The sequence below is a fragment of the Nycticebus coucang genome, chromosome 4 (genome assembly GCF_027406575.1).
Source record: "Nycticebus coucang isolate mNycCou1 chromosome 4, mNycCou1.pri, whole genome shotgun sequence".
Taxonomy (NCBI): domain Eukaryota; kingdom Metazoa; phylum Chordata; class Mammalia; order Primates; family Lorisidae; genus Nycticebus; species Nycticebus coucang.
Window position 1 is genome coordinate 91,616,008 of NC_069783.1, and position 24,673 is coordinate 91,640,680.

The 24,673-nt window shown below is 46.9% G+C and overlaps 1 protein-coding gene across 1 annotated transcript in view; it reads left to right on the plus strand.

Moving 5' to 3' along the window:
* FER1L5 (fer-1 like family member 5) overlaps positions 1-24,673 on the plus strand; it is a 57,648-nt gene that overhangs the window by 21,927 nt on the left and 11,048 nt on the right. Inside the window, exons 19-31 of the mRNA XM_053589358.1 lie at positions 1,967-2,144; positions 16,140-16,264; positions 17,113-17,213; positions 17,901-18,078; positions 18,158-18,313; positions 19,455-19,586; positions 20,697-20,860; positions 21,148-21,262; positions 22,455-22,557; positions 23,140-23,303; positions 23,387-23,557; positions 23,755-23,881; positions 24,003-24,080. Of these exons, the coding sequence (XP_053445333.1) occupies positions 1,967-2,144; positions 16,140-16,264; positions 17,113-17,213; positions 17,901-18,078; positions 18,158-18,313; positions 19,455-19,586; positions 20,697-20,860; positions 21,148-21,262; positions 22,455-22,557; positions 23,140-23,303; positions 23,387-23,557; positions 23,755-23,881; positions 24,003-24,080 (1,792 nt within the window). The remainder of the gene's footprint in view (positions 1-1,966; positions 2,145-16,139; positions 16,265-17,112; positions 17,214-17,900; positions 18,079-18,157; positions 18,314-19,454; positions 19,587-20,696; positions 20,861-21,147; positions 21,263-22,454; positions 22,558-23,139; positions 23,304-23,386; positions 23,558-23,754; positions 23,882-24,002; positions 24,081-24,673) is intronic.

Sequence of the window (24,673 nt, forward strand, 5' to 3'; positions counted from 1 at the left end):
CAAAAAAAATAGCCGGGCGTTGTGGTGGGCGCCTGTAGTCCCAGCTGCTCGGGAGGCTGCAGCAGGAGAATCGCAGAAGCCCAAGAGCTGGAGGTTGCTGTGAGTCCTGTAACGTCATGGCACTCTACCCAAGGGCGGTTCAGTGAGACTCTGTCTCTACAAAAAAAAAAAAAAGATAAGTTTTCCGTTTAAGAAATGCCTAGTCCGGGCGTGGTGGCTCACGCCTGTAGTCCCAGTGCTGTGGAGGCCGAGGCGGGTGGATTGCCTGAGCTCAGAGGTTGGAGATCAGTATGAGCAGCAGTGAGCCAGAGTAAGACCCTGTCTCTACTAACATGAAAGACAGCCAGACACTGTGTTGGGAGTCTGTAATCCCAGCTACTGGGGAGGCAAGGGGACAGAACATCGCCGGAGGAAGAACATTTAAAAAAAGAAGAAAGAAAATGAACAACAAAAAAAAGAGTACTTCAAACGAAGAATGAACAAGCAAGCTGAAATTAAAAATAAAATAAAATAAAAATAAAAAAGAAATGCCTAATCTGGGTGGCGCCTGTAGCTCAAAGGAGTAGAGCGCTGGCCCCATATGCCGAAGGTGGTGGGTTCAAACCCAGCCCTGGCCAAAAACTGCAAAAAAAAAAAAAAAAAAAGAAAAGAAAAAGAAAGAAATGCCTAATCTAGTTAAGGACAAGTGATATCCATTTGTAACCTAGTTTCTTGGGGCTTTGTAAAACAATCTAAGAGATTTGAATTTCTTCCTGAATCTTCCTGAATCCAGTGGAGGACCACTGAGGCAGGAATGGGCAGGAGAAACAGAGGAATAAGTTAGGGTCATTCAATTGAGAGAACTGGGGATACAGTCTTTTTTTTTGCAGTTTTTGGCCAGGGCTGGGTTTGAACCCACCACCTCCAGTATATGGGGCTGGCGCTGTACTCCTTTGAGCCACACGCACCGCTTTTTTTTTTTTTTTTTTTAGTCAGGCCCAGGCGAGGCTTAAATTTGCCGTCCCTGGTTTGCAAGGCTAGCATTCTACCCACTGAGCTAGAGCACTCAGCTGGGGATATAGTTTTATTGGAGGAGAGTAGGAGAGAAGGGGCAGGTTTCAGAGACCCTTTGGAAACAGAATGGTCAGGGACAGGGGCCAACAGGTCATGTGTGCTCCCCTTGGACCAATCACTGTTGATAAGAAATAAGGCTGACTCCCCTAGCTGAAGAGTGGAAAGAAACAAGACCCAGGAGTTTGAGACCAACCTGGGCAACATGGCAAGACCCCTTCTCTAAAAAGTAAAAACAAATTAATTTTTTAAAAAGCAGAAGGAAACGAGATCAGGTGGTAGCTAAATGAGGGCTCATATAGGAGAAAGAAAGTTATTTTTTTACATAGGGGAGACTGGAGCTAGTCAACAAACTGGGGGAATGCAAGAATAGGCCAGAGGTTGGTAACAGAAATGAAAGAGAGGCTGACAGGATGGATAGAGGGCTCGAGCACATGGGAGGCATGCTGGGAACAGATGAAGTTGAGAGGATAGTGAGAGTTGGTGCAGGAAGAGGAAAGATTCAGCCTTTGTAGAAGGAGGAGGGGAGCTTGAGAAGAGCAATGTGAGTGTGCATGCGTGTGCACGTGTGTGTTGTACATCCCTGTATCTTCTGAAAGAGGGGGCTTAGGCAAAAAGGGGGAGGGACCTCTACTTGAAGTGAGGATGGGGTGGCCCACCTCAGAGCCTAACCTGATTCTAGGGAGACTCCTCCACCTGCCTGATTTCAGAAAGGGAAGGAAGCAGGACTGGCCAAGGGGAGTGGGCCAGGTGATGATGGGGGTTTCAGTTATGTCCTAGCTCACCCTGAAGAAAAGCAAAGATGGCTTTCGAAAGAGAGTGCCTCATCCTTGCTTCCTTGCCTGTTTGTATAGCCTTGTTCATCCCTTGGCTCAAGTTCTGAGAATTGGGGTGGGGGGTGCTGGTATCATTTTAGAAGCACCAGAATCGTCAAAAGTATGGGCTGTGTGTCATCTTCCTCTCCTGTACCATGATGCCTGACTTTAAGGACCTGATCCAGTTTGAGGTCAGCATCGGCCACTATGGAAACAAGTTGGACCTGAATTACAAGCCTCTAGTCTCAACTACACAGTACTGCCCAGTGATATATGATGGTAATAGTTGGATTTAAGTAAAGAGTAGAGAGTAGCCCACTGCATGCCAAGCTCTGTGCTAGGCTCTTTCAAGGGTAGTAGCTTATGAAAAATGCATAGACATAATTTACCCACATTTCACACATGAGAAAAATGAGGTTTAGGGAGGTAAAGTCCCTTGCCAAATATTACATAGCTAGTAGGTTATGAACTCAGTAGAAATTAGGTCTTCAAGTCCTTCTACACTACTTTACACCTTTCTCAGCTCTGTCTTCTCCCCTGCTATTTTGAACCACCTCCTATCCATCTGTCCTCTACCCACCAGTTCATCCATTTACCCATCCATTCAACCATTCAACTCCCACCCATCCACTCACCCAAACATCCAACCAACCACCCATCCATCCATACATCTAATGTGTATTTATTGGACACTTTTATTGGGCACCATATACTAGCATTTCTCAAAGTGTAGTCCCTGAAACAGCAGCATCAGCATTACCTGAGAAATGGTTAGAAATGCTGATTCTTTTTTTTTTTTTTTCTTGAGACAGAGCCTCAAGCTTTCGCCCTCGGTAGAGTCCCATGGCGTCACAGCTCATAGCACCCTCCAACTCCTGGGCTTAAGCAATTCTCTTGCCTCAGCCTCCAAAGTAGCTGGGACTACAGGCACCCACCACAACACCCAGCTATTTTTTGGTTGTAGTTGTCATTGTTGTTTGGCAGGCCTGGGCTGGATTCGAACCCGCCAGCTCTGGTGTATGTGGCTGGCGCCTTTGCAGCTTGAGCTGCAAGTGCCAAGCCAGAAATGCAGATTCTTGATAGTCATGGAGACTCAGAAAGGTGGGAGGCAAGGGATGACAAATTATTTAATGGGTACAATGTACACTATTGAGGTGGAGCCCAGGCTTCAATATATACATGCAACAAAACTGCATTTGTACCCCTTAAATTTATACAAATAAAAAGAAAAAAATGCAGATTCTTGACCCCACCCTAGACCTATAGAAACAGATAATCTGGGGATGAGGCCCCACAATCTGTGTCTTAACAAGTCCTCTAGGTAGTTTGGGTGCATGCTAAAGTTTGAAAACTACTGCTACAGAACATTGCTGTCTCTCTGTCATCTCATTCAGCTTCACCGTATCATCACCCATTCAGAGCCTTTCTGTGCCTCCCACTTCTCTTCCTGTTTCTTTGTGACAAGAGTCTCACTCTGCCACCCCTGGTAGAGTGCACTGGCATCGTAGCTCACAGCAACCTCTAACTCTTGGGCTCAAGCGATTGTCTTGCCTCAGCCTCCCGAGTATCTGAGACTACAGGTGTCTGCCATCTCCCTGTTTCTTTTAATAAAAGCTTTATTGAGATATAATTCACATACAAGTTGCTCTTATGAAGTATATAATTCAATAATTTTTTAGTATATTCAGAGAGTTGTACAACTACCCCTCCAATCAATTTTAGAGCATTCTTCTCACCTCAAGAGGAAGCCCATGCCCATTAGCGGTCACTGCCCATTTCCCTCCCCTGTCCCTAGCCCTGGGCAACCATCAGTCTACTCTCTGTGAATATAGATTTTCCTATTCTGGACATTTTATATGCATGGAATCATAAAATATGTGGTCCTTTTTGAATGGTTTATGTCATTTAGAATAAAGTTCTACTTGTTTTTATAGTATAAAATATATAAAAAGAATGTAAAATGTGTATGTACAGTTTAAAGAAGAAGAACAGAATAAGTACCCATGAATTCACCACCCAGCCTAAAATATAGCAAATTGTCAGCATCTTAGAAGGTTCTTCTGGATCCATTTACCCAAAAGTAACCACGATCCTGACTCTTGTGTTCATTATCTCTTAGCTTTTCTTCTTAATTCTTCATCCATGTAGAAAACCCTGAACAGAGTACTGTTTGTTTTATATAAATTGATTCTATATTTATCTATCTTATGTCTTTTGCTCAACGTTAAATTTTTTCGTATGGGTATGTGTAGCTTCAGTTAATTTTCATTTCTGTATATTTATACCACTGTATGATTATACCACAAATTTAAGTTATATCTTTTTTTGGCTAGTACAATTTTGTTGTTAACATTCTTGTACATGTCTCCTGGTTACAAGTGCAAGACTTCCTCTAAATTATATACCTAAGAGTGGAAGAGAAACATTTTGTATAATCACTTTGCTCTGAGTTTCTCTTCACAAAATTACACTCCCATCAGCATGGTAAGAGAATTCCTTCTACTCTACAGTCTCACTAGAACTTGACGTTGCCCAGTCTTTTAATTTTTAACAATCTGGTGGATGTGAAATAGTATGTCATATGGCTTTAATTTGCATTTTCCTGACTATAAATGAGAGTTGAGCATCTTTTTATATATATGCAGACATTCGCTTTTCTTTATCTGTAAAAAAAATCTATTCATATTTTTATCTATTATTCCATTTCGCTATATTTTTCTTATTGATTTGTACATTTTTCCCCCTGAGGAACAAACTTTTGCCAGATGTGTGTGTTGTAAATATCTTCTCCAAGTGGCTTAACTTTCATTCTTGGGCTTAAGCGATTCTCTTGCCTCAGCTTCCCACGTAGCTGGGACTACAGGCGCCCACCACAACGCCCAGCTGGTTTTGTTGCAGTTGTCATTGCTGTTTAGCTGGCCGGAGCCAGGTTCAAACCCACCAGCCTGGATGTATGTGGCCAGCACCCTAGCCACTGAGCTACAGGCACTGCAGTAGCTTTCATTGTTATTTGTTTGTTGGTTGGTTGGTTTTGTAGAGACAGAGTCTCACTTTATTGCCTTCGGTAGAGTGCCGTGGCATCACATAGCTCGCAGCAATCTCCAACTCCTGGGCTTAGGGGATTCTATTGCCTCATCCTCCGAGTAGCTGGGACTGCAGGCACCTGCCACAACACCCGACTATTTTTTTGTTGCAGTTCAGCCAGAGCCAAGTTTGAACCCGCCACCCTCAGTATATGGGGCCAGCGCCCTACTTACTGAGCCACAGGCGCCGCCCACTTTCATTGTTTTAATGGTGACTTTCTTTTAAGGTATTGTATACAAATAATAAAATGCACAGATTCAAAGTGTGCAGGTTGATCCTTTGACAAATGTAATTGTATAACTGCCATGGGTAGAGATTTCTGTTACCCCACAAAGCTGCAATGTTCTTCTTTTCAGTAAATCTCCCCAACTCCTGGGGAACAATTATTGTGATATGTATCACCGTAGATTAAATTTGCTTGTTCTACACTTTCACATAAATGATGTCATACTATAGTACTGTTATTTTTTCTTTTTCTCTCTTTCCTTCTTTCTTTTTTTTTTATAAGAGGAAGGGCTTTATTCACCAGCCAGGAGCTTACAGCATAGAAGAATTCCAAATGGCTGCGCTCCCTGACTGTTACTGTTTTCTGTGGCTTATTTTGCTCAGCATGCTTTAGAGATCCATTCATGTTATTACATAGAGCAGTATTTTATTTCTGTGAGTATTCTATTGTATAAGTATGACAATTTACCCAGTTACCTGTTTGTGGACATTTGGATTGATTCAAGTTTTGGAGTACTATGAATAAAGCTGCTATGAACATTCTTGTAATAATCTTTTTGGTTAAAATGCTTGCAATTCCCTTAGATCAGTGGTTCTCAACCTTCTTTAAGCCGCGACCCTTTAATACAGTTCCTCATGTTGTGGTGACCCCCCCCCAATCATAAAATTATTTTCGTTGCTACTTCATAACTGTAATTTTGCTACTGTTATGAATCGTAATGTAAATATGTGCTATTAGGCGACCCCTGTGAAAGGGTCATTCGACCCCCAAAGAGGTTGTGACCCACAGGTTGAGAACTGCTGCCTTAGATAAATAGCTAGGGGATGGAATTTGGGTTTTATAAGAAAATACCTGACAGTTTTCCAAAGTGGTGGTACTATTTTACATCCCCAACACAATGCTAAGAGTTCCATTTGCTCCCCACCCTTCCCAACTTTTGGTATTGCTTAATTTCATTTGAGTCCTTCTAGTGGGTGTGAAATTGTACCTAATTGTAGTTTTAACTTAGGTTTTTCTAATCCTTAATGATGCTGAGTATTAGATTTGCTTGTTCTACAATTTCACATAAATGATATCGTACTGTAGTACTAGGGTTTTTTTTGTTGTTGTTGTTTGTTTTGTTTTGTTTTTGAGACAGACCCTCAAGCTGTTGCCCTGGGTAGAGTGCCATGGCATCACAGCTCACAGCAACCTTCAACTTCTGGGCTCAAGCGATTCTTCTGCCTCCACCTCCCAAGTAGCTGGGACTACAGGCACATGCCACAATGCCCGGCTATTTTTTGGTTGCAGCCATCATTGTTGTTTGACGGGCCCGGGCTGGATTCTAACCCTCCAGCTCAGGGTATATGTGGCTGGCGCCTTAGCCTCTTGAGCCACAGGCACCAAGCCAGTACTATTATTTTTTTTGTAGCTTATTTTGCTCAGCATAGTGTTTAGAAATTCATTCACGCATTGGTAAACGGTCTGTGAAGCTAGTGAATGATGCCCCATGATCATATCAATGTACACAGCTATGATTTAATAAAAAAAAAAAAAAAGAAAGAAATTCATTCACGCAGGTGGTGCCTGTGGCTCAGTCGATAAGGCACCGGCTCCATATACCGAGGGTGGCGGGTTCAAACCCGGCCCCTGCTGAACTGCAACCAAAAAATAGCTGGGCATTGTGGCGGGCGCCTGTAGTCCCAGCTACTCGGGAGGCTGAGGCAAGAGAATTGCTTAAGCCCAGGAGTTGGAGGTTGCTGTGAGCTGTGTGATGCCATGGCACTCTACCGAGGGCCATAAAGTGAGAGTCTGTCTCTACAAAAAAAAAAAAAAAAGAAAAGAAAAAGAAATTCATTCACGCTGTTGCATAGAGCAGTATTTTATTTCTGTGAGTATTCCATTATATAAATATGACAATTTATCCATTCTCTTGTTTGAGTATCTTTCATGTGCTTATTGGCCATTCACATAACTTCTTTTTGAGACAAGGTCTTGCTCTGTTGCCTGGGCTAGAGGGTAGTAGCATCATCATAGCTCACTTTGACCTCAAACTCCTGGACTCAGACTCAAGTGATTGTCTTGCCTCAGCTTCCTGAGTAGCTAGGACTATAGGTGTGCACTACCATGCCCAGCTAATTTTTCTGCTTTTTGTAGAGATAAGGTCTTGCTATGTTGCCCAGGCTAGTCTAGAACTCCTGGTCTCAACTGATCCTCCCACCTTTGCCTCCCAAAGTGCTGGTTTTACAGATATAAGCCAGCATGCCCAGCCCTTGGCTTGATTTTTGCATATGGTGCAAGTGAGAGGTTGAAATCCTTTTTTTCTTTGAGACAGAGTCTCACTTTATCACCCTCAGTAAATGCTGTGGCATCACAGCTCACAACAACTTCCAACTCCTGGGCTCAGGTGTTTCTCTTGATTCAGCCTCCCGAGTAGCTGGGACCACAGACGTCCACCATAATGTCCTGCTTTTTGTTGTTGTTGTTGTTGCAGTTTGGCTGGCACCGGGTTCAAACCCGCCACCCTCGGTATATGCGGCCGACGCCCTACCCACTGAGCCACAGGAGCCACCCTAAATCCTTTTCTTTTTCTTTCTATATAGATGTCCAATTCAGCACTATTTTCTGAAAGAATTATTCGTATTTCCACATTGAATTACTTGGGCACCTTTCTAAAATAGCAATTAACCATATTGTCTCTTTCTACAACATTTATTCTATTCCAGTGATCTGTTTGTCTTTAAGCCACTATCACACTGTCATAATTACCGTAGCTCTAATACTACCTACAAGTTTTGAAGTCAGGTAGTCCTTCTCCTCTGTTGTAAGTAGTCCTCCAATTTTGTTGTTCTTTTACAAAATAATTTTGGCTATTCTGCTTCCTTTCCATTTCATGTAAGTTTTAGCATAAGCTTGACAATTTCTGGGTTTTTTTGTTGTTTTTTTTTAGAGACAGAGTCTCACTTTATGGCCCTCGGTAGAGTGCCGTGGCATCACACAGCTCACAGCAACCTCCAACTCCTGGGCTTAAGCGATTCTCTTGCCTCAGCCTCCCGAGTAGCTGGGACTACAGGCGCCCGCCACAACACCCGGCTATTTTTGGTTGCAGTTTGGCTGGGGCCGGGTTTGAACCCGCCACCCTTGGTATATGGGGCTGGCGCCTTACCAACTGAGCCACAGGTGCCACCCGACAATTTCTGTTTTTAAAAGACCACTGGAGGCTCGGTGCCTGTAGTTCAGCGGCTAGGACACCAGCCACATACCCCAGGGCTGGAGGGTTCGAACCAGGCCTGGGCCTTCTAAACAACAATGGCAACTACAACACCACCACCAAAAGAAAAAAGTAGCTGGGCTTTGTGGCAGGCACCTGTAGTCCCAGCTACTTAGGAGGCTGAAGCAAGAGAATTGCTTAAGCCCAAGAGTTTGAGGTTGCTGTGAGCTGTGACTTCATAGCACTCTACGGTGGGTGACAGTGTGAGACTCTGTCTCAAAAAATAAAAAAAAGAAAAGCCCACTGGAATTTTTCTGTGTTCTCTTGTTTTAATCAAGTGTTTTTTATTTGTTTTGTTTTCATTATTGTATTCTATCTCCTCTGTTAACTTACTGGCTATATATCTTTCAATTATTCTTAGTGGCTGCTCAAGAGATTATAATATTGATCTTTAATCTTTTATAATCTATCTTGAGTTACTATTTTCTTTTTCCAAGACAGAATCTCACTTTGTCACCCTTGGTAGAGTACTGTGGCATCACAGCTCACAGCAACCTCAAACTCTTGGGCTTAAGTGATTCCCATGCCTCAGCCTCCCAGGTAGCTGGGACTACAGGCGCCCACCACAATGCCCAGCTATTTTTGTTGGTGGTGTTGTAGTTGTCATTGTTGTTTGTCAGGCCTGGGCCGGGTTTGAACCTGCCAACCCCGGTGTATGTGGCCAGTGCCCTAGCCGCTGAGCTACAGGCACTAAGCTTTGAGTTACTATTATACCACTTTACATAAACAATACAATTATCTTTTATTATACACTATACAATGTAATTATAACAGTATAATTGCATATATACCTTATCTTTTTTGTACATTCTGGAATTAGTTGCTAATATTTTGTTTAGAATTTTTACACTCGCACTTAGTCGGTAAGGCGCCGGCCCCATATACCGAGGGTGGCAGGTTCAAACCCGGCCCCGGCCAAACTGCAACCAAAAAATAGCCAGACGTTGTGACGGGCGCCTGTAGTCCCAGCTACTCGGGAGGCTGAGGCAAGAGAATCGCTTAAGCCCAGGAGTTGGAGGTTGCTGTGAGCTGTGTGATGCCACAGCACTCTACCGAGGGCCATAAAGTGAGACTCTGTCTCTACAAAAAAAAAAAAAAAAAGAATTTTTACACTCGCTAGGCATGATGGCTCATGCCTATCATCCAAGCACTCTGGGAGGCTGAGTCATTTAGATTGCCTGAGCTCACAGGTTCAAGACCAGCCTGACCAAGTGCCAGACCTCCGTCGCTAAAAAATAGGTGTTGTGGGTGGAGCCTGTGGCTCAAAGGAGTAGGGCGCTGGCCATATGCCAGAGGTGGCACATTCAAACCTGGCCCCAGCCAAAAACTGAAAAAACCAAACAAACAAAAAAAAAAATAGGTGTTGTGCCAAATACCTGTAGTCCCAGGTACTTGGGAGGCTGACACAGGAAAATCACTTCAGTCCACGAGTTTGAGGTTGTTGTGAGCTAAGACTCTACGGCACTCTCCTGAGGACAACAAAGTGAGACTCTGTCTCAAAAAAAAAGAAAAAAAGAAAAGAAAAGAATTTTTACATCTATGTTTATGAGTAAAATCTTTTATTTTGTTAGTAATTTATTTAGTGGTGTAATTTATATACCATACACGTCACTTCTTTTGTACAATTCAATGATTTTTAGTAAATTGACAGCATTGAGCAACCATCATCATGCTCAATTTTAGAACACTTCCATCCCCCCAGGAGATTCCTCATGCCTATTTGTGGTCATTCCCTGGTCATTCCCACTCCCAGGTTCACACAACTGCTAATCTACTCCTATCTCCCTATATTTAGTTTTTCTGGATATTTCACATACATGAAATTATACAATACATGGTCTTTTGCATCTGGCTTATTTTACTTGGCATAATGTTTTTAAGGATTATCCATGGTGTGGCATGCATCAGGACTTCATTCCTTTTTGTTGTCAAATAGTATTCCATCATATGGATATACCATTCATCATTTGTTAATTCATTCATCAGTTGAAGAACATTGTTCTTACTTCCTGTTGCTATGAACAACTACCTGCTAGTCTTTGTATGGACATATACTTTCATTTCTCTTGGGTAGAGAAAGTGAAATGGCTTTTTAAGAAACCACCAAACTTTTCTATAGGGATTATACATTCTCCCAGAAACTTAAGATGATTCCAATTTCTCTATATCCTTACCAATGTTTGTTACTACCTGTCCTTTTTATTACACCTGTCCATAAAGTTCATGTGTAATTTAAAATCGTTGTCTATTTATTATAGTAGGCACATAGTGGTATCTCATTGTTGTTTTAGTTTGCATTTCCTTAATATTTAATAGTACTGAGCATCTTTTCATGTGCTCATTAACCATTCATATATCTTCTTTGGTGATACATGTATTCAAATTTATTGCCCGTTTTTATTTATTTTTTTATTATTATCAAGGTATAAAAATTCATTATATGTGTATTTTGGATATAAGTCCTCTATCAGATACGTGATTTGCAAATAGTCTGTTTCTTGTCTTTTCATTTTCTTAATGGTGTCTTTTGGAGTGCAAACATTTTAAATTTGGTTAAAAATCCTATTCATTTTTTCTTTTATAGGTTCATATCTAAGAACTCTTTGCCTAATCAAGGCAAGAAAATATTCAAGTTTTATAGTTTTAGTTTTTACATTTAGGTCTATAATTCCTTTCAAATTAATTTACATGTAGATATCCAGTTATTCAAGCACCATTTGTTTAAAAGACTATCCTTTCCTCAAGTGAAAATTTTGTTGTTAAAATACTTAATCTGTTTCATTGCTTAATTTTCTACTTCAGGGGCTCCATTTATAGGTTTAATAGTTCTCTCTGGTTTTTCTTTTCTTTTTTTTTTTTTGTAGAGACAGAGTCTCACTTTATGGCCCTCGGTAGACTGCCATGGCATCACACAGCTCACAGCAACCTCCAACTTCTGGGCTTAAGCGATTTTCTTGCCTCAGCCTCCCAAGTAGCTGGGACTACAGGCGGCCGCCACAACGCCCAGCTATTTTTTGGTTGCAGTTCAGCTGGGGCCGGGTTTGAACCCGCCACCCTCTGTATATGGGGCCGGCGACCTGCCGACTGAGCCACAGGCGCCGCCCTACTCTCTGGTTTTTCGTATGTCGGTCATTTTCTCTCTGATCCTTTTTTGACTTTCTTTCCTATTTTTTTTTTTTTTTTTTTTTGCAGGTTTTGGCCAGGGCCAGGTTTGAACCCGCCACCTCCGGTGTATGGGGCCGGTGCCCTACTCCTTGAGCCACAGGCGCCACCCACTTTTCTTATTTCTCTCCTTATTTCTATGCCCTTCATTCATTTGCTGGGACTAATCTCCTGTGGGCTTCCTTTCTCTGGTGTTGTTTTTTCTTCTACTTGTTTTCTGAGTCCTGCCGGTTCACATTTCCTGAGCTCCTTCAGGGAGTATATTTTTGCTGGCATTTTCTGCTGTCTGCTACCATCAAGCTGTGCTTTCTGCGATCTGTTCTGCTATTCCCTTTCCCCCTAGGTGGCTTCTGCTGCACTTTACCCTTCAGGGCTTCTGTGATGATCATAGTTGCTTTTGGCAGTCCTTATGTGTATTTTGAGTCTGCAGATTATATCTGTCTCCTTGTTTTGCTGAAAATGGAGTTATTTTGCTTCTCCTTGTTGCTTTTGTAAGCCATACAAGAGCAGAAGAGGGAAATTGCCATCTTTGTATCATATGCTCACACTGAGAACTCTGGTCATGGATCTCTGCTGATACACAATTCTAACGATTCACTCAGTGCCAGGTGTCTTCCAAGAATTCTAGAAAATTATATTTTCTCCCTGAAAAGGACTTCTTCTTTTCTCCTTTATCTCCTTTTGGAACTCACTCTATCTTCTGGGGATCTTCTCATTCTGTCCTTCATATTTGAAAATCTCTTTTCCATATTTTTCATATTGCCATCCCTCTGGGCTGCATCCTGGATAATTTCTTCTAGATGATCTTTATGGAAAGGCCTTAGGAGACCATTCTACTTAAAACTGCTTAACAGAAATGCTTCTCCATAGCATTTTCCACCATTCGACACACCATATTTTACACATTTATTTTGTCCTTTTGTTCCCCCCACTATTTTTTAATTATTTAAGTAAACTTCTGATTTAAGTATAACATACCTATGGAAAAGTACATGGACTGAGCTCAAAGAATCATTATGAGGCTAACATGTACCTATGTAATTACACTGAGTTCATGAAGTACAGTGGCAACAGCCCAGAGGCTTCAAGGCCAACCATTCTCCTTACCTCCATTCTGATTTCTCTGTGTTTTTACATTGTATATAATGAAATCATATAGTATGTATTCTTGTGTATCTGGCTTCTTCTGTATTCTTTTTTTTTTTTTGAGACAGAGTCTCACTAACGTAGCCTTCATTAGAGTGCCATGGCATCACAGCTACAGCAACCTCAAACTCTTGGGCTTAAGCGATTCTTTTACCTCAGCCTCCCAAGTAGCTGGGACCACAGAAGCCGGCCACAACGCTTGGCCATTTTTTGTTGCAGTTGTCATTGTTGTTTAGCTGGCCCAGGTGGGGTTCAAACCCACCACCCCTTGGTGTATGTGGCTGGCACCATAACCACCGAACCGATCTGGCTTCTTTTGCTCAACATTTTGTACGTGAAATGTATTCATAAATCTAGATGATGTGGGGTATAGCTATAGTTTATTTATTCTTGTTGCTGTGAGGATATTCTGTTGTGTGAATGTACCAAAATTCATCTATCCCTTCTACTATTAAGAGATATTTTGGGCTCGGCGCCTGTGGCTTAAGTGGCTAAGGCACCAGCCACATACACCTGAGCTGGTGGATTTGAATCCAGCCCGGGCCCACCAAACAACAATGAGGGCTGCAACCAAAAAATAACTGGGCGTTGGGGCGGGTGTCTGTTGTCCCAGCTGCTTGGGAGGCAGAGGCAGGAGAATCACTTGAGCCCAGGAGTTGGAGTTTGCTGTGAGCTGTGATGTCACAGCACTCTACTGAGGGCGACAGCTTGAAGCTGTCTCAAAAAAAAAAAAAAAGAAAGAAAGAGATATTTTTGGCTCTTACCAATTTTAGTTATTTTGATTAGAGCTGCTTTGAACATTTTTCTGTGTCTCTTGATAATGCTGTGTATGACTTTCTCTCGAGTTCTCAGCTGCTTGTTTTCTTGGAACTTTCTTTGTGGTCTCGTTAAAGTTTCATTCTCCAAAAAGGCTTTGCTTTTGCCTCCTCTAGTTAACTGGGGCACTGCCAGGCGGGGACCATGTTTTTTTGTTTTCTTTTGTTTGTTTTGGAGACAGAGCATCATGCGGCTGCCTTAGGTAGAGTGCTATGGCATCATCACAGCTCACAGCAACCTCGAACTCTTGGGCTCAAGAGATCCTTCTGCCTCAGCCTACCGAGTAGCTGGGACTACAGGCATCCACCATCACACCTGGCTACTTTTTACTATTTTTAGTAGAGACAAGGTCTTGCTCTTACTCAGTTCAAGACAGGTCTTGAACTCCTGAGCTCAGGCGATCCACCCACTTCAGCCTCCCAGAGTGCTAGGATTATAGGCGTGAACCATTGCACCACACCTGGCTCTGTTTTTGTTTTTTGTTTTGCTTTTTTGTGTTTGTTTTTCAGAGACAACGTCTTATTCTGTTGCCCAGGCTGGAGTGCAGTGGTGTCATCATGGCTCATTATAACCTCAAACTCCTGGGTTCAAATGATCTTCCCACCTCAGCCTCCTGAGTAGCTCTGGGACTATCAGTACATAACACCATGCCTGGATAATCAGTTTTTTTAAATTTACTTTTTGTAGCAATGAGGTTTCTCACTGTCACCCAGGCTGGTCTTCACCTCCTGGCCTCAAATGATCCTCCTGCTTTGGCGTCCCAAAATGCTGGGATTATAGGTGTGAACCCCCATGTCCAGCCTAAGAACAACTTTAAATTAAATTTTTTGTTTGATATTCTTCAGATAGCATGAACTCAGAATGCCAAACTGTGTAAGGCCCGGCTTGTTACAATTTTGGGGAAAATTTTTTTTCTTCTTAACCCAAAGCCACACTGAAGATGCAAGCTTCCTCACCACTCCCTTCCATATGGTGGGTTATTTCTCAACCACCCTGGCCCTGAGGGTTTAGGTTTCTTTTTTTTGTTTGTTTTGTTTTTTAGAGACAGAGTCTCATTTTGTCACCCTCGCCCTCGGTAGAGTGCCATGGCATCACAGCTCACTGCAACCTCCAGCTCTTGGGCTTAGGCGATTCTCTTGCCTCAGCCACCTGAGTAGCTGGGACTACTACAACGCCCAGCTATTTTTTTGTTGCAGTTTGGCCGCAGCTGGGTTCAAACCCGCCACCCTCACTCGGTATATGGGGCCGGTGCCCTACTCACTGAGCCATAGGCGCCACCCGCGGGGATATAGGTTTCACTGTGCCAGCTATAGCAGTGTCCCGAAAGTCACTATACACAGGGAAAATGAAATTATAGCTAAATGTATTCTTATTTACAAAATATTCATTACAAAATTTTATGAAATATTCTCTACATGTTAACCACCTCTTTCTACACATACACGCAAAATCTTCTCACCCACTCATGATAACACCTTCCACGCTACCTGGTTTCCTGTGTACGGAGGCTTTTGGGTGGCTTACAACAGAACTGATAGCCTCACAGGTCTGGAGGATGGAAGTTAGAAATCAGAGTCAGCATTGATTCCTTCTGAGGAGAATCTGCTCTGCTGCTCTCTCCTGGCTTCTGGTGGCTGCTGACAATCAATCCTTGATGCTCCTGATCTTGTATATGCGTCACTCCGGTCTCTGCCTCTGTCTTCACACAGTGTTCTCCTTGTGTCTCTGTGTCTTCGTGTGGCTGTCATCTCTCTGTCTTCCTTCTTATAAAGACACTAGTCATATTTGGATTAAAGACCCTTAGTTAAGACTCATCTTAACTAAATAACATGTGCAAAGACTCTGTCTCCCAATAAGGTCACATTCTGAGCTGCCGGGGTTTCCGACTTCCACACATCTTTATGGGGAAATGGCATGATTCTTCTGTTACACTGCCCACCGTAGGCAGCCCTGGGCTTTCTCTCCTGCCCCTGTAGTTACCAAGAGGCACACAAGTTCTCCAATTCATAAGACAAAAAAACAGCTTTGGCTTCGCTTATCTCACATACTTTCTGCCTTTTTTATTTTTTATTTCTGTGGCTTTCTTCCTTCAAGGCCAACTCAGCAGTAGAATTCAGAAAAAGAATCCATTGTATCTCATCTCCTTCCCACCTGTTTCGATGAGGAACATAGCCTGGTAATCCAGTCTGCCATGCTCAAGACTGGGTTTTTCCAAGCTTGCTCCCCGCACCCTAGTCCTACCATGAGATATGCCCCTGGCCTTGACGTCTCACCCAGAGGGGCATGCCACCTCAGGCATACTGCTTCCCCTGGCTAGCCTGCACTTTCTCACTGTAAACGGAGGGCTCTGACAGACTGTGTGACATGACACACTGCACTCAATGAGTGCTCCATAGAAGCTGGTCATGCCTGTAAAAGAGCACATGTTCTCAATCAGCACCCAGCCTGTGCCTGGAGGGCTCCAGTTAGCACCGTTAGCAGATGGCCTCTTTGAAAGTCAAGTGGCCCAGGGGAGGTCCTCTGAAGAGATACAGTAAGGGCAGACCTCCCAGAGTCCCTCAGATGATGTCCGAGTATCTCTGTGTTTCAGGGAACATCTATCATTATGTGCCCTGGTACAACACCAAGCCTGTTGTGGCTGTGACCTCCAGCTGGGAGGACGTCAGCTTCCGCATAAACTGCCTCAACCTCCTCTACTTCACTCGGGACCGCCTAGTGAGTCGCATGGAATCAGGTGCAGGGAAGGATTCAGATCGTGGGTGGGAGACTTAGGAAACTGCATCACACTTATAGGAGGCTTGTGTGTCACACAGCTGTCACACAGCTCACATGTTCCATGCTATCAAGATGAATGTATCAGCTGCAGGGCTAGGCACTGAAGACATAAAGATGGATAAACACAGCCCCATCCTTACCATTGAGGGAAGTGTGATACACAATCACTATGCAACACAAGTAGGGAATACAGGTACCCAGAGCTATAGAGTCATAGAGCTCTGTGAGAGGAAGAGAGAATAGTTGATGGTGTTTGCAAAGGAGGTGACATTTCAGTAGGGTTTTGAAGAATGTATAGGAGTGGCAGGGGGTAGAAAGGAATAATATGCAAAGTCATAGCGATGTGCCAGTCTTTGAAGTTTGAGAGTAAGAGGGTAAACATGAAGGTGACATAAAGATTAGGATAGAGAAGATGGAAGAGATAAGATCATAAAGGGTCCCGATGGAGGTCCTATATTCCTGCCAAGGAATATAGGTCTCCGGGGAGCTCCCTGGTGCCCCTAATTCAGACATGACTTTCTCATACCCACTCAGGAACTAGCACCCTGCCCTGCTTCCCAGTCCTACCCCATCCTGGCTCCTCTCTGCCACCCATTTCTTCAGTTAGGTAGAGGGAAGCAGAGGGGGTCCTAGCCTTGCAAGAGCATGTGACAACCATGGACTGACATTGCCAGGTTACCCTCAAATGTCCCAAGGTCCTTGAAAACACCTTGAGCCAGTCATCTCTGTGGCTTGTCCCAGATGAGTTCTATGCTGAGCCAGCTCTCTTGCTGTTTTCTACCGGGCAGAAAGCCAATCTGGACACCCTGAAATCCATGCGGAATCCAAAGGATCCAGCACTGCTCCACCAGTGGGAGAAACTTCTGAAGGAGCTGGTAGAGGACTGCAAGTAGGAGTGGGCACCCTGGGGTGGGGCCAGCCCAGGGCTGACAAAGAGGGCTGGTGGCTCAGAGCGGTACTCTATAGAACACTTCCCCAAACCACCTCCTCAAAAAGTAGGGGTGCTGTGCATATCTCTCCCCAGCTTAAAAAAACAACAGAGTTGTTTCTTCCCTTCCATTCAGGTTCCTCCAGAAAATGTGCTGACCTCCCCATTAGCATGGTCTCTGCTGTCCCATACCCTGGGACAGCCTGAGGCTCCTACCAAACCCCCCTCCCCTTTCTCTAGACTAGCCTGACCCCACATTCCACATCTGCACCTCTGACCCTGCTTCTTCTATCCAAAATGCCCTCCTCAGGGCTCTGCCTATTCTAGAAGACTCACACTAGAGCTTCTCTAAGCCCCAAACCCACCTCACAGCACATACCCCTTCCCTACCCAGGCACCAGGTCCCTAGGCACAGGCCTGGTACATTGCAGGGACTGGGAGGATGGGAGAGCTGAAGGAAGACCTTGGCCAGAGCCACCCTGGCAAGCTTCCTGAGGAGGGGTGGGAAGGGCTCCTGGGCCAGGCCAGAAGTGAGTGGGGCAGGATCTTGAGGCCAGGGAGGGCATGTTGGCTTAGGGCACGGCCAAAGATGATGACACTGGGAGGCAGTAGGGAGATCCAGCCCCTGCTACCCTGTCCTGGCCATAGGCGCCCTCTGCCCTGCATGATCAGTCGGCCCGCAGCCACCAACCTGGACAGGAAGAGGTGGCAGCTCCGTAGCCACCTCCTGAAGGAACTCGCCCAAAAGGCCAAGAAGGCTGAGCCCAGGGACATGGTGGCCACCGTGGAGGGCTGGCTGTACCACCTCAATGCTGTGCTCCCTGAGGTGGGCACTGACACACAGGACACAGGGACCAGGGCTGTGAGCTGGCCACACAGGGTCTGACATCCGTCCACTCTGACAGCCCCAGATCAGCCTTCCAGATGTGATGATCTGGCTGATGGCCAAAGAGCAGCGTGTGGCCTATGCACAGGTGCCCGCCCATTCCATCCTGTTCTCCCCAGCAGGGGCCTTGTATTCTGGCAAGTTCTGTGGGAGAATACAGACACTCCTCTTACAGGTGAGGAGCAGGGGGTCCTCACAGGGTCAGGGTGGACAGGGCCCAGAAACACTCATGGGGAAGCCCCTGAACTCACAGGTAGGCCCCCATGGGACCTCTCCCAGGGCATGGTCTACTTCCTTTCTTTTTGGCCCTTTACCAGGTTAAATAGGGTTTAAACAGTCCCTAGAGGAAGGCAGGGGCCTGTGCCTGTCAGCACGGTGGGCTGACACCGAGTCCATGTCCCTCATAAGTGTTCCTCAACTCAGTCTCTTCTGTCACCTCATGGCCGTCACTTGGTCTAGCCCCTTTGTCATATATTCCCTGGCCCATGATTGGGTGATCTCCAAATATTTAACACCTCTGAGGTTTGGGCACCAGCCCATCCTATCAGATGTAAGGTATAAACAGGACTGAACAACTAGAACACCACTCCAGCCTTGACCACAGCCTCTCTCCTTCCAGTCCTCCCTCCCCAGAAACTCTCTGGCTCCCCATTGCCTCCTGGAGAAAATGTAGCCCCCAGGCTGGCCCCAGGCACCTCATACTGCATCATCTCCCTTTGGCCCAAACTCCAAATAGCCAGCACCAGTTGTACCTGGTCTATGCCCTTTCCACCAACATGCAAGGCTCCTCCCATGCCCATCTGAGTCCTCTCATCCTGCAAAAACTACTGAGACTTGCATCCTGGCTCTACCACTGGCTGGCTTGTGTGGCTGTGGACCAACTCCTGAACATGTCCAGGTGTCAGTGTTCTCTTATGTAGAATAGGCCTGGTGATTACTAGGCCTGCCTCATGGGGTGTGAGGATCAAGGCATGATGCACATTTGTCACTTGACACAGTGCTGGCACGTGGCTAGCACACAATAAATGACTGCCTGTATCATTTTTGATGTCCCAATTATCACAGCTCCTCCTCTGTGGAGCCTTCTCAGACTCCCTAGGCAGTTTCGCCCATCTCCCCATCCCTCCCCACCTCTCTGCTTCATATGGGCTCACAGGGTGTCACCATCTCCACTCCAGAAGACAGAATTCTGAATCATTCACTTTCAGATCTCCTGCTCCTAGGGCTCAGAGGGAAGGGGTAGGGGTGATCCATTCTGGCTGCATGTGCCCCCTTCCTCCCCTGCATCCTGTGGGATTGACCCATCTCTGGCTCAGTACCCAGAGGGTGAAGGACAGAAGAACATCCTACCAGCCCACCTCCGGGTCTGCATGTGGTTCGGCAATATCACAGATAGCAAGGATCTGCAACTGCTCCGCCAGGGCAACATGATGGTGTATGCAGAGACAGTGAGTGGTGGCTCGGGGCCCAGACAGGAGTGCTGGGGTGGGGGATGGCCTTCCAGGGCAGAGATGGCCTCCCAGAAGGGCTTTTAGTGCAAGAAGGGAGGGTGAAGCAGTAACCCAGCACTGCGGATGGCGAAACATGTTGTTGACCAAATCTGAGAATCTTGAGAGTAGTCTGGTAAAGGTAGCAGAGACTAAGGTAATCTCAGACACGGTCAGCTGAAGGTTCTATGTTGATAAGCTACAGGCATGCAGTGACAAGGGGATACTGAGTGGCCCTCCAAGGCCTGGTCACTCTCTCCCCAGTGGAGGCTTTTTGAGAGCTCTTCCCAGTTAGTCTATAGCATGTGGGGTGAACCAGGCTCTGAACTGTAGGAGGCCTCATCTGTCACATGGCAGCCTGGGACAAGGCAGGTGAGGCTGGCAGTCCTGGGAGGAGGAGGCTGGGAATATTCAGAGGAGCAAGATATGGGGCATCTGCTCACAGAGCCATAAACCCATGGAGTAGGTGGGCAGCCAGCCAGAGGCTGCTCTAGAATCAGGGAAGGGGTGATGACATTTGCTCCCAGGGAAAGACATGGCTCAGGAACCAGCTTTGTTGGCAGAGATGAAATAAAGTTGAGTGTGTCAGACTTTTTAATTTCCTGAATTCAAACAAACTTTTACAGTTCTAAGTTACATGAGTGGATGGATATATAATATGTCTAGCCAGCCCTAGAGGGCCTGGAGAAGGGTGTGGGATGAGGTGCAGGGAGCACAGGCTGTGTGTCCAGCAGGGGAATATGGAAGAGAAGACCCAGAGGCAGAAAAGGTGTAGCAGGACAGGGTTTCCCCCGTCTACAGTGACCAGCAAGCAAGCAGGTTGCATACAAGGCACTGGGCCCTGACTCAGGCAAACATCCCACTCTGCTAGCTGAGTGATGTGGCACGGGGTTGGCCTCTCAGCCTCAATCTGCTCATCTGTGTAGTGGGGATGTGGCCCTTTCTTGGTTGGCTATCACATTTTCAGGATGCACTGGCAAGCCAGAGTAGGGGGAGTCACAGTGGGGCCCAATGTCCCTAGCACTATGTCATGGAGGATGTGGCAGGCACTGAAGACTTTTCCTCCCCCAGTACGAGAATCAGGCCAAGTACAAAGATGAGTGGGGGCTGCAGGGGCTACACCGCTGCCCCAACTTCTCAGATGTCATGGGGAATAAGGCCCTTCCCAAGACGGATTTCCAGCCACCCCCAGGATGGCATTGGAAGGGCAACTGGATAGTGGAACCTCAGAGGAGGTAAGGCTGGGGGGTACAGGCCTGAGCTTGTGTGCCCTCTGGCGCGCCCCACTGAAGCTGGCACTTCCTGTCACTCAGGAGGGCCAACTAGCAGCAGCATGGGCACAAAGCCACTGAGCCTGGTCCCAGTGCATGGGGCCTGTACACCACGCTGCCCTGGATGCCAGAGCCCCTGGCCCATGGGAGGGGGGAATGCCATGTAAGGGAGCATGTGGCCTGCAGAGGATACTCCCAGGGACTACAAATTCAAGGAGATGTGCTGGGAACTTGGGGTCCCCCTCCCCCAGACTCCTCCTGGACACAGACATCAACAAGAGCCAGGTGCTGGAGGAGGTGTACGAGAACCAGGTTCGTGACGGCAAAGGTGCCTGGGTATCTGCTGCCATCCCAAACACAGACGTGGTGAGCAGGGCCAAAACTGCCTCAGGGAACTGGGGGCCAGCTAGGCAACCAGGTTTGGAGCCTCAGAAGCTGATGTGTCCTTGTAGAAAGAGCTGGGGGCCAGTGATAGCTTAAATAAGACTGTGAGAGCCAGAGATTCCTTTCTAGGCCTCTTGCAAAGGTAGTACTTCGGCGGCACCTATAACTCAGTCGGTAGGGCGCTGGCCACATATACCAAGGCTGGAGGATTCGAACCCAGACTGGGCCAGCTAAACAACAATGACAACTGCAACAGAAAAATAACTGGGCGTTGTGGTAGGCACCTATAGTCCCAGCTACTTGGGAGGCTGAGGCAAGAGAACCACTTAAGCCCAAGAGTTAGAGGTTGCTGTGAGCTGTGACACCACAGGACTCTACCAAGGGCAATATAGTGAGACTCTGTCTCAAAAACAAAAACAAAGGTGGTGCTTACCCTGAAGGAGAGTCTGTTTGAGGCTAGTCTAACTCAGCCCTGTCCAACAGAAATTTCTGTGGTGATGGAAATGTCTCTATCTGCTCTGTCAACGTGCAGCTATTGAGTGTATGAAATGAGGGACGAGTGAGACTAAGGAATTGAACTTTGAATTGTCTTTTTTGTTGTTGTTGCACTTTGTTGCCATTGGTAGAGTGCTGTGCTGTCATAGCTCACAGCAACCTCAAACTCTTGGGCTTAAGTGATTCCCTTGCCTCGGCCTTCCAGTAGCTGGGACTATAGGTGACCACCACAACGCCCCACTATTTTGTTGTTGTTGAAGTTGTCATTATTGTTTTAGGGGGGGGTTTGAACCCGCCAGCTTAAGTGTATGTGGCCAGCACCCTAACCGCTGAGCTATGGGCACCAAGCTGAATTTTGTCTTATTTTAATTAATTTAAATTTTTAAGAAGCCCCAGGCAACTGTGGCTACTGTGTTGCACAGCACAGGTCTAACTTACCTCTAACACATGGTAGTCTCCACTGTCCACAAGCAGACAGCACTTTACATTGCAGAAAGCCAAGTCCTCAAAGCATATAAAGTGCTTACTTGGGTGGCATCAGACATAGCAAGCTCTGTCTGGTCCAGGGGGTGGGAGGCCACTGTAGCCACCACAGGCAAACACAGCTATGTGGGGAGAGGGAGGGGATCCTCCTCCCAGCTCATGTGCCCCTCAGCTCGCCCTCAATGTTCACCTGCAGAATGGACAGCCCGTGGAGGCCCGGGAGAAGGTGAAGTGTCCCCAAGGCTGGCACTTTAAGAAGAACTGGGTTGTGGAGCTGAACCTTGCGGTGGACAATGAGGGTCAGTTCTCTAGCTAGGGGTGGCAGTGCTCAGGGCCTCAAAATCCCCACAGCTGCCATGTGTTCCAGCAGGCAGGGGTGACAGATGTTTCTGACAGCCTTTGAGCAACTAAGCTCTTGGGATAGATCTGAGTTCCCAGGGGTCCAATGGCTTTCAGAGAACTGGATCTCCACCTTTTCCATACACACGGGCCCTAGTTTTGAGATTGCGCAGCTCCTAAGCACCCAAGACCTGGCCCAGAGCAGGGCTGGGCAAATGCCTTTAGTCATGGCTGAATTCACCCCCAAGTAGCTCCAGGGTAGAAGCAGTAGGCAGGAAATCTAAAGGCCTGGGCTCAAGACACAAGATTCACTGCTTATAGGCTGCATGGCCTTGTGCATGTCACAGCCTCACCCTCCTCCTATGTATGATGGGCACCTCAATCCAGGCCACCTGGTTTCACAGTGTGGCCACACCCTCCTCCCCATGACTCAAGGCTGGAGAGATCCTTTAGCTTGCCTCTCTCTCAGGCCTGTCCCAGCCTCCTAGCCTCCCAACCTTCCAGCACCTGGGGACCCAGAGGCCGCGGTCCTGCCCTCACAGGCTGGGAGTATGGAGTGGGAATCCCGCCCTCGGGCCTGCCCCAGGTCTGGAACCCAGTGGAGAAGACTTATCACTCCTGCCGCCGCCGGCACTGGGTGCGCATGCGCTTCAGGAACCACAGGGAGCTGGGCGGCGAGCAGGAGACCCTCTCCTTCCTGCAGGAGGTGAGGGGCCGACAGGCTGGAATGGCAGGGCAGGGGCCACCTTGGACCATGGCAGGGGCACAACTCGGCCTTCCTCCAAACAGCACAATCTGGCCAAGGGGGAAGAGGACGGCTGGGAGTATGGCATCTTCCGCTCCAAGTTCCTCCTGAACCCTCAGCCCCAGAGCCGGTTCCGCCGCCGCTGCTGGCATCGCAGTCTGGCCCCTGACACAGACAAGGGTGTTGCACCCATATTCCTCCTGGAGGGGTCTTTGGTAAAGCCCCAGCGGGCTGGGTGATGCCCACTGCCTCCTGGAGGAGCCAGGGCCTGCCCTGGGTGCGGGTTGCGGGGACTGGGCCCCCACTCCTCAGGCTTGGGAGGTTGAAGCCTGTGAGGAAAGCAGGTTGATGGGCCTGGCCTAGGGAAAAGAAAAGCTCCCAAGAGCCTCAAGGGACACTGTCCTGGGCACAGGCTATGGATTTGAAAGAGCGTCCTAGGAAGGAAGAGGAAGGCAGCAAAACGTGGTTCAGCTCCTGGAGGCGTGTCCCAGAGAACACCCGGCCCCCCGACCTGCCCTTCATCTACTGCATCTTCAACAGTGAGCACCCTATCAGGAGTCTGCTTGGGCAGGGAGTGAGGAGAGGTGGAGATGGAGGAGCCAGAGGGCAACCTGGGGGCGTGCTGGAAGGAGGTGACCTATGTGGTTCCTCTTTATCCAGAACCCTACTATTACCAGCTTTTCTGCTACATCTACCAGGCCCGGAACCTGACATCCAACCAGATTCCAACATTCCAAGGTAGGTGCAAGCAGCCCTTGCCCCTGCTCCCCAGGGCCGAGTGACACAGCCACCCTGAGGTATAAAGAATGTGGCTAGATGGGAGTTACAAAGATGCAGACCTCTACCAAGCAGCTCATGACCCTGGTTTGGGGAAATGGTACCAAACAAAGACTACAAGGTAGGGCTGCTCTTGAGGTGTGACCACTGCTGAGGGATTAGAAGGGGAGCTGAGGAGGCTCCCAGTGGTGATCATTTAGCCAGGCACTGAAGAGAGAAGAGTTGGCAGTACCAATGAGACATGCAAGCAAGAAAGAAGGTGGCATGCTTGGGAATCATGTGCCACTCTTGGCCGGACTGAAGAAGAGGAGGCGCGAGGAGGCGGCCCTGGGCAGGAGGAATTGTCCTTGGTCCTATGAGGGAAACCCACTGAGGTTTTCAGGAGATGAGCTACATGCTTCAGCCCTGTCCCATAAGTGGCACTATTTGTAGGGAGCCAGGACAGTGGGTGGTAGGGCTCTGAGGATGTCTTTTGGGAGCTGTGTCCACTGGGTATCACCACCAACATTGAGAGGGCCACTCACTGCTGCTGCTCAGGAAGAGAAGCCTCCTAT